General features: G+C 39.4%; 1 protein-coding gene across 2 annotated transcripts in view; it reads right to left on the bottom strand.

Annotated features, from left to right (window-relative positions):
- Positions 1 to 383: 383 nt before the first annotated feature.
- The window catches only part of PIK3CA (phosphatidylinositol-4,5-bisphosphate 3-kinase catalytic subunit alpha), a 43,997-nt gene continuing 34,127 nt past the window's right edge, over positions 384 to 10,253 (bottom strand). For both annotated transcript variants that reach the window (XM_062499433.1, XM_062499431.1), the window contains exon 21: positions 384 to 10,037. In XM_062499433.1, the coding sequence (XP_062355417.1) occupies positions 9,767 to 10,037 (271 nt within the window). In that variant the 3' untranslated portion in view covers positions 384 to 9,766. The remainder of the gene's footprint in view (positions 10,038 to 10,253) is intronic.

Below are 10,253 nucleotides of genomic sequence, written 5' to 3'. Positions count from 1 at the left end.
TCTCCTGCACTGAGTTACCAATCAAACAAGATCCTGGTCTCCCAGTTCAGTTTGTTCTTTGCTTTTTATTCTAGCCATGGTTGCTGAGGTTTCCCCAGGACAGCTTGTATTAAAGATCTCATAAATTGGCTATAGCCACCCAAATGGGTGGGTGCCCACATACTTCCCCCTCTAGTCACCAAAACCTTTTCCATGCAAATGTTCCAGGAAAGCACTTTCCCCAGTTCCCAGCGGAGGGCAGTGATGAGACCCTAAAATCCATACATAGCAAAGAGAGAGGGGAAAAAAAACAAACAAAAAAAAAACCCCCACCAAACCCAAGTCCAAGCCTTTGCTTTGAATTCAGTCCTGTTTATGAAGCAAACTCAGGCCGACCAAAAGCATCTTCTGTACCTTTTGACTGATTTATTCTCCACCCAAAGCAGTACAGCCCAACACCACTTATGTGAGATAAAAATACAAGGCTTTAAATGAGAGAAAAACATCTGAGGAGAATCCTCTTTGAAGCTGCAGATCCAGTTCAAAGTCACATGCATCAAACAGAGCTATCAATGCTTTAGACAGAAAAGCCTAAATGAGTCTTGTTTTCTAAACCACCATGTGCTTGAGACGTTGAGAAAGCCCTCAGTGAGGTTTTAATCACTCAGAACAGATTCCAACTGAATATACAGAAAAGCCTATGTGACATTCACATTCTTGTTTAAATGGGCAACATAGATGCTCATTTCAATTAGTGGGGATGTATCCTGACCAAAATAAGCATGGGGTAAACCCTTTCTTCAAGGAAAGCAGTTAGCGTACCTCAAGAGGATAACCCTCACTGGAGGTAGATTTGTTAGTGTTTAAAAGGACATGTGGGAGGTTACTCGACCTATCTTGTCTAGCATCAGGTTCTTTGCTCTTTTTTTACATGAGTTCAGACTTTAGCTTGAGTCTTTCCAAGGCAGGGTGGAAAACAGATTGATTTCTGAGCATAAAATCAGGATTCCCACGCTAAAGCAGACTGCCCATTGCAAAACTTTCTTGTTTCACCAGCATTATTCTGCAAATTTTCTGTGATTTTTTCATGTTTAGACTTACCACTACCACAAAAATCACACCCTGGTACTAAATGGCAGTAAAGTCTAAAATTTGTATTTGAACAAGAGCTTGTTAATCCTCTTACCCTGAAGCATCCTGTGCAACTAACACACAGTTGTAGCCACTCAAAACCATTTCACAGTTACTAAGAAAAGGTAAAACTCACCTTACGTATAATAAGCACAAGTTTAACCTGTTCAGGTTACTGAAGTAGCTATCTCCAAATCCCTAACACTACTTTCAGACCAGAGCTCTGCTGAAGCTTCAAAATTAACGTAAGGATGATGATGTCCATCTTTTATTACAGAGCACAGACTGAGCACCTGCTGAAGCACAGCCCTTCTCAAAGCTGGGCAGTGTGACCTGAAACAGAACTGACCAGTGTAAAGTTTAGAGCTGACTGGGAGAAAATATTGTAATTAAAAACCCTGACACTTGCCTCATCCCTCAAAAAAAAAAAAAAGTGAAATCCTCAGAAGAGAACTCAAATCCTTCCCAGTTTGTTAGCAACTGGAGTCCAAAGTAGGCCAACATGTCCACAGAAGGAGTTCCTTTGCAGCCTCATGCTGTTATACTGCCAGTGAGTAATTCCCCCAAATATGTTTGTCACTCTTTCAAAATTAGTATTGGATACAAAATATAAGCTTGTTTGTTTGCTTTTTTAAATTATAATTTTGGTAATGAAAGCATGAAGAATATTTTTCACAACCAGACTGATTTAGCAGGGACTGTAAACCATCCAGCTGAAACACTTCAATAATATAATCTTTCTTGTCACAGCTTTTTACAGCCCACGTCTAAAACTAAAATAAAATTACTTATTTTGAGGATAGCATTTACAAGAACAAATGCCACACGCATATTGGACTTTTCACTCCTAAATAACGCAAATTCTATTTCTGTTCCCCCCAAATTAACTGAGATATGCAATTTCCATTTCCCTTCTTCTAGCCTTTTTCAAAGGCAGAGCTGCAACACCAAATCACACATCAAGACTGAATAGTCCTTAAATTCTTGCTTCAGAATTCACAAGTGTACCAACCATATCATTTTAATTTAATTGTTAGTATATACATTAACACTCAAAAGTGTGAAAAAACCAAACAAAAGTAGGTTTTTTTTAATAAACAGCATGATACAGACCGCAAAGATAAATAAAAAGCAGACTTTTTACAGTTTCCCATGAACATGAGCTACAATAAGTATCATAGGCCAAACTTTTGTTACTTGAGTAGCACAGCAGAAGGGTTAAAAAAAGGTTGTTTTTTTTTTTTTTTTTTTTTTTATTTGAAGTACTGCAAGAATATTCTCAGTATGACAACACATGCATCTTGCTGCATCTTAAATACTTTTTGGCCCATTATTACTAAAAATGTCTTGCTTCCTACCTAGTTTACCACAGACCTTTATCACAGAATGACACAGACATGGCAACATCCCCTCCTGCCCCAGTAGTGGTTATTTCAAATTGTCTCATTTTTTAAAGATAATTGAAGCACTGGTGGGGGTTTTTACTTTCCCTTTGATGCAGCCAGGTGACTACTCCCAGCTTCAATGAAGTTACACAGAAGCATGGAGAGCTGACACCCTCCTGGGCTCTATTTTCCCAAAATGCCAACAGGATCCTGGGCTGCCTTAGGAAGAACAGGTCAAGGGAGGTGAGCCTTCCCCCTGCCCCTCTGCTCAGCACTGGGGAGGCCACACCTGGAGCACTGGGGTTCCCAGTACAAACCTGACGTGGATGTACTGGAATGAGTCCATGAAGGGCTATAAAGGTGACGGATAGGAGAGGAGGCTGAGAGGGCTGAGGGCTGGTATCCAGGTCAAAGAGAAAGCCCAGGGGGACCTGGTCAATGTACATAAATACTTGATAGGGAGGAATAAAGACAGACAAGGCTTTTCTCAGTGCCCACTGAAAGGATATCAGGCAATGAAATAGAAGGTATTTCATATAAACATTCTGAAAAAAAAATTGACTGCAGATTCCTCTTTCTCAGACAGACTCTAAACCCAGCTAGACAATGTCCTGGGCATCCTGTTCTATTGCTGACCTTGCTTTGAACAGGGTGTCTGAGCTAAATGAACTCCAACGGTCTTTGCCAACCTCAATGATTCTGTGAAAATTCTGCAGTTGTGTTGCCATTTACAATGACAACACTACTTAGAAAATTTCAAACCCAAGAATTCAGGACTTCAGACTGCAGCCATATATATTTAAAGCCCTTTTCTCCACCAGGGAAGTAGATTTTGATAGTGTAGTGGATATTCACAGTTAAAACTTGAAGAGGTGCAAGGGGGCAAAAAGAAAGGATGATATTCCCAGATAATGAATTACACATTTATCTTCACATAAGAAATGAAGAATTTGGACCACAGCTGCTATAAGACAAGAAGATTAATCTATTCCTTTTCTTTTCCCAGCCCCAAATGAAACAGTAAGACAATTTTGGACAGCTTGGGGCAGTTGATACTTCAGGATATAGAATATTATTAATAAAGCCTGAAAATAGATTAAAAATAGTTAAAGAAACAAGGCAGAATGAGATTCCAACCATGAACATCCATATTTTGGCTCACAGGAATTAACTAAACTACAACAGATGTAAAGATTCTTGAAAGAAACAGCTTCTGCCTTAATTAGGCATTCAGGAACTTCAGCAATAAAATTAAGTCAGGTTTAGCTGTGATTAATTCTATGACTGGAACAGGAGTCTAACAAAATGGATGCAGTTACACTGAACTGAATGGCTCCTGAAGCAGTTTAATAACTACTGGGAATCAGGCACCAGAATTTCAAAAATAATCAAGACAGAATAGTGTATTTTTTGCCTTTCTTCTGCTGCAGGAATATTGCATCACATACAGAAGTGACAGTAAGGACACTTAAAACACACTTACACAAACCAGTAGGGATACTAACTTCAAAGTACAGGCAGAACATTGCTTCGATTGATCTTCTCTTACAAATATTTTATGATGTTCTTATGCTCTGGGCATGTCCCAGAGGAGTGCTGGAGAAAGAGAAGAGACAGAGGGATTCACCTCTGGCTTAGAGTCAGGAGCACTAACACAGCAAGACCTCAGACTTTTCAGAGTCTATCCCATAAAACTCAGAAGTTCAGAACACTGTATGGCAAATGAAGAACAGTGATTTTTCCTGAGTGTGGGTTCAACACGTCTGTATGCTACAAAAGAGTAGGAAGAGAAAACATTTAAGCTAGCAAGGAACAAAAATACTGTCAAAAATGAAACAAACTGTAGACAAGATTACTGTGCTTTTGGAGAGCTGAAAAGGCTACTTTGCTAATAAAGACTATTTCAAAGTAAAGCTATTAAGTGTTTAACTGGGCTGCTAATGAATATTCCTCTCCTTATGAGAACCTTTCATACTGAATCATAGGAATAAATAATCTGGAATTCTGATACACATATAGCCTAATTCTGATTTCATATGCTCTTTTGAATCCAGAGTGATTCTGATGAAGTATTGTATCAGCATGAAGTGAAATCAGAATTTCTCAAAGAGCAGAGCAGCTATGGGTTTGGTTAGTACATGCAAATAGAGAACTTCTATAGCCAGCTTCCAGTTGGCTTCCCTTCGTTAACACAGATGTAAAATAAAACTAAACAAAGAAAACCCCCAAACCAACACGAGCTGCAGGGGTGGTGAGCTACACATCACTTTGGACAGATAGAGCCCTTCCTAAACTGAGACAACTTCCAGCACAAAATTAAAATATGCAAATTAATTATTTGTATTAAATTGGGATTCAACAATCTGCAACAACAGCCACAGCTATATAGTGTTTTTAGAAAACACTATAGTGTTTTAGTGTGGTTCTTCCATTCACGTAAAACTAAAACAAGTCAAAGAAGTTAAAAAAAATCCTAGAAGCAGCAAGTTACAATTCTTTCTGTAATACCACACCACTTTCATTTACTTGAAATATTTTCAAGATGTCAAACACATCAACAAAAATAGTAATTTCAAGTGGCTTTTCTGATATTTGTGTTTTGAAGGGGTCCAGCCCAGGTCTGCAACCTGTACAGACATGCAAAACAGAAGGAATTCATAATTATTATTAAGAACAGACATTTGAACATGCCAGTTATATACTGACAAAGCAAAGACAATACCTTCAAATTGTCAATAAACATGGGGTACTGACCATTGAAGGACATTTAATACTTTACAGAAAAAGGAAAGTTGGCATAAAAACCCACAAACAACTCACCAAACCACCAACAGCAGGGTCATCACAAAGAAAGATCTTACAAACCTGGTCATTTCTATATTTTCCTCAATATGCAGGTTTATATCTTTTCCACAAGATGCCAAACCACTTACAGTTTTGGTTTTATTTAAAAGCCTTTTAAAAAAAAAAATAAAAATTATACTGGAAGTCTGTTTCACTTATGAAAAAACTACCAATGCACCCTTTCGGACAAAGAAGTAAGCATATATAAAATCAGTACAGGTACTTTTTCTGCTATGTTTAGGAAAGCAATGAATGTAACTCTAAGTAAAACTAATATGCAGCCGCCTATTCTGTCTTTATATCAAACACAGTTTCACAGCTGAAAAAGTTAGTGGTTTTAAATTTTATTTCACTGAAACACCATTCTATAATGCTTTTTGATAAAACACATGGCCCAGCACTGGGCTCCTAGCTCTGGCAGTCTCACAAGGAAGTTCTGCAGGAGCAAGGAGCCCAGATGCACTTCAAGCCCAAAATAAACTACTTTAAGATTTTGTGCAGTGGATTCCCTGAACAAAGGGAGCATTTTCAAATCTCTGTGAAGTGGGAACAGTTAGAAAAAAAGAAAAAGCCAAATTCCAAGCTATTTCTGTAAAAATCTAGGACTCAGTTACAAGTGCTTTCATGGTCTGTAAGCAGATCTTCTTTCTGATACTGAGAGCAGATGACATCCACTCATTTCCACCAGGGTAAGCAAACAGTGCCTCCACTATCCTCAGTGAACTTACATCAGCACGGAACTGCTGTGACAGGATACAGTTATTAGGGTTCAACACTTTGAAGCTGAGAAAAGGATTGCTGTTTTCTGTGAAACACTGGCAGAATGTTTTTCAAATGCCATCCTGGTTATGCAAAAAACTGGTTAAAGCCCAGGAGCTCCTCCTATTTTAAAAAAAGAAATTGTTGAAAGGCTACAATTACCCTGAACTGTCTTATTATGTCTGTACCACTCTGAAGTTTCCTTTCCTTTACTATATGATTCTCATAATAACTTCTGCAGCTTATGCACAACATTTAATTGCAGTAACTTCTGGAAACAGAGCCTGCCTCCTCATACCTCTGTCTGGGCAAAAAGGGTGCAGAATTCTGTGCTTGAACTGAAAGACATTTATACTCATATTTACAGAAGGGCTAGGAAGGGGGCAAAGTACAAACAAATTTGGCCTCATAACATCCAATAAATTTGAGTTTATCTTTTCATCCCGGCTGGAAAAGGCTGACCATTTCTTGCATAAAAAAGGTAAAGCATTGTTTCAACACCAGATAAATACGGATAATATAGCACCTAATGTGATGTCTGTGCAACAGTTTTACTCAGTTATATTAAGAATTATAGCCAACAGGGTTTCAGATTTTGTGAACCAAACTTAAACTGAAACTAACCCATTTTAAGAGCTAAACCATTATTGTGTGTTGACTGCAAAGTAATAGACACAAGGGTAACTTTGCTCTAGAAAGTACAACCAATCTTAGCAGGAGTTAAAATATTCATATGAACAAAAAGCAGTATGTAACAGTCAATAAAAAGAGCAATGGGAAGTCTATTGGACTACTCAAAGTATTTCATAGAACTAAGGAAATAAAACTTCACATTTCCCATACTATTCTTGGAGCTTCTGTAGTTTTCACCAGGTTTCCCCCCCACAACATCAAGTATCCATGGGTACAGTAATCAGCTGCAAGATCCTGACTTTGAAAGTGTCTTGTAACACCAAAGCCTTGGCTTTATAGTCCCCCAAAGTCTTTCATAACGTGATTGCACATTTTTAATATATTACAATTTGCTAAATGAAGCCAACCACTCATTACCTCATCAGTACAGCCTGCACGAAGTACAGTTTATTTATATGCTTATATTCTAATCTAACACCAACTGTCAGCATATTTTATATTACACATGGTATTGCACTTTCTGAGTGGCACCTTGGTGTGTGTTTGCAAGTGAACAAGCTGAACCCCCAAAAGCCCCAAACCTTTGGAATTCAAGTGCTGCCAATCTAGCAAGTTTAAAATGTTAGGGTGAACATCACCCGCAGAACTATTATGGGCTTCATTAACTTTAAAAAAACCTGTTTAGGAATTAGAAAAAGAGTCCTACCTGAAGCTATGCATAAGGGCAATCTGAAATCCTTAGTACTCTGAACAATTTCAAAACATGGTGCCAATTTCACTGATTGCACACGTCATAATTGTGTTAAAGGACAACAACTAGATTTACTAATATATATTACACACGCACAAAACAGACGAAGCTATAAAATGTTTGGTAACTCCACATGCTTTGAGCTAGCCAACATATCTGTCTGCTGAACTGCTAATTATTGATCATATTGAGAATCTAAACTGCTATTTCTGATGTATCTTACTGGATTCAACAACCACTTCCAAAGGAGGAAGAAAGAGGAGAAATGGTTGACCCAAATTCTGAGGGTTTAAATGAGTGCTCTTGGAATAGCCACTGTATCACTTCAGTAATGTGAAGAGTGATTCCCAAAAATTGTTTTAGAGACTTAGGCCAAGTTCACCTCTGGCTTTATTGGGTATATTCCCACTACTTCACTGGTACTTGTGTCCTCTTTCACTAGGGCTGAATTTGGTCCTAGGAGTATGTCTGGTCGCCTTCAGTGACGTCAATGAAAATGGGAGTCTTGGACAGATAGAACTGGGTTGTAAAATTAAGAGAGCTAATATTGGACAAATCATGTAAATAAAGAATATATATTAATAATAGTTCCTATTATATAAATAGCCTTTATAAAAAAATAATCTTTCAATAATTTTAATAACTCACCTTTCTTTAGGTTCTGGAAAACATGTATGAAAAAAATCTATTCAGTTCAAGTTAGATTAAAGCAAACCTAAGATGAACACTACAGCTCTGTTGCACTAAACCCAATTCTGACCATTCAATTTCCAGGTTAGTCAGTTTTTGGGGATGATAGGGAGTTTGTGAAAGTATGAATTGCACCCCTAGAAACACTGAGCAGAAGAAACACCATACTGAGTGGGCTTATTTCCTACTGCTTTCAGAAGCTGTGCAGATGACGGACCCAGAAATCGAAGGGCCACCCAAACCCCACAAATGTTAATGCCTCTGAGCACAATTAAAAGGCACCGTCCTCTCACTACTGCTTTTAGATCTTTGAGCTTCAAATTCCTTCCCTTTAAACTATGCTGCATTCAATTATTTGCTATCACTTGAATTCTCTTTCTATTCTTCACAATCCAGCATAGTCTCTACCTGCTGTACCAGATCTAAGGTAAGACATGACGGACTCTCACGTTCGCACTAGCACTGTTTTCTTTTTCCTTCTAATTTATCCTATCAAATGAGGAAAGGAAACATTCTTCCAAGTTTACCTGTTTGAGCTTAAGGCATAACATGAATCTCGAATCATAGAATATGCTGAGTTGGAAGGGACCCACAAGGATCATCGAGTCCAACCCCTGGCCCTGCACAGGACACTCCAGGAATCACACCCTGTGCCTGAGAGCATTGTCCAAACACTCCTTGAACTCTGTCAGGCTTGGGGCTGTGACCATTTCCCTGGGAGCCTGTTCAGTGCCCAACCACCCTCTGGGTGAAAAAATCTTTCCTAACGTCCAACCTAAACCTCCCCTGACTCAGCCCCATGCCATTTCCTCAAGTCCTGTCACCGGCCACCAGAGAGAAGAGATCGGTACCTGCCCCTCCACTTCCCCTCATGAGGAAGCTGCAGAGCCCGACAAGGTCTGAGTTCAGTCTCTTCTCCAGGCTGGACACACCAAGTGACCTCAGCTGCTTCTCATACAGCTTCCCCTCCAGACCCTTCATGGCCCTCCTCTGGACACTCTCTAATAGCTGATTTTTTTTTTTTTTAGATTGTGGCACCCAAAACTGCCCACAGTATTCAAGGTGAGGCTGCCCCAGTGCAAAGCAGAGTGGGCCAATCCCCTCCCTTGCCCAGCTGGTGATGCTGTGCCTGATGCCCCCAGGACAGAGTTGACCCACCTGGCTGCAGGGCACTGCTGGCTCGTGTTCAACTTGCTGCCGACCAGGACCCCCAGGTCCCTTTCTGCACCTGCTGTCCAGCCTTTCATTCCCCAGTCCATACACACAATCAGGACTGCCCCATTGCAGGTGCAGAATCTGGCACTTGTTAAACTTCATACACTTGGTGATTGCCCATCTCTCTAATTTGTCGAGGTCCCTGCACACTTCGTACTAAAGCTTAATTTTGGAAGTTTATAATTTTAGTGCTATCTGAAACCCTGTTTTACATTATTTTCCAACAGTTGCCTGAACAATTCATCTCTTTTCTTGCCATAAATTCTAATGTTGTTCATGGTTTGTGCAATTCCTATGCAACCAGTCTTTGCTGCTAACAGGTATTAACAGTGCAGTACCCACAAGTGGGGTATCAGTTCTTGTTTTCTTTGCTGTCAGTTCAGTTCAAAGCATGTTGCTTTATTGTGTGGAAGATCCAGTCCATTTTTGTTGTCCAGCCACCATGGTGAGCATCATTCATTTGCTTCATGAAGTACTCAAGAGCCTCCTGCTCAGTTTTGTCCAATGCAAGGGTCTTTCGAATGTATGCAATATCATCAAAGGACTGCAGTTCTGGCATTCCTGAGCCAAGCATCATGGAGAAAAGATTGATGAACAGATTGGCATGCTGCCGAATTGCCAGGTAAGCCTTATAACACATCTCCTGAAACCTGGAAGAGACCAGGGGAAAAAAACTCAGTGCATTTCTCTGGTGGATGAATATCACTGCTTCAGCTCCAAAACAGTTATACGGTAACCAGAGACTAAAAAACCAGCCAGTCTTAGTCTATTATGTAAGAACACCATAATGTAGCTGAGAAGATGCACTCATTTTTCTACTTAGTTTATCTTCATTTGTGTAAGGATTAATAGTGGTCAGACTAACA

The sequence above is a fragment of the Cinclus cinclus genome, chromosome 10 (assembly GCF_963662255.1).
Source record: "Cinclus cinclus chromosome 10, bCinCin1.1, whole genome shotgun sequence".
Taxonomy (NCBI): Eukaryota; Metazoa; Chordata; class Aves; order Passeriformes; family Cinclidae; genus Cinclus; species Cinclus cinclus.
The sequence above is the reverse complement of the archived record's forward strand: the minus strand, read 5'-3'. Positions and strand labels throughout refer to the sequence as shown.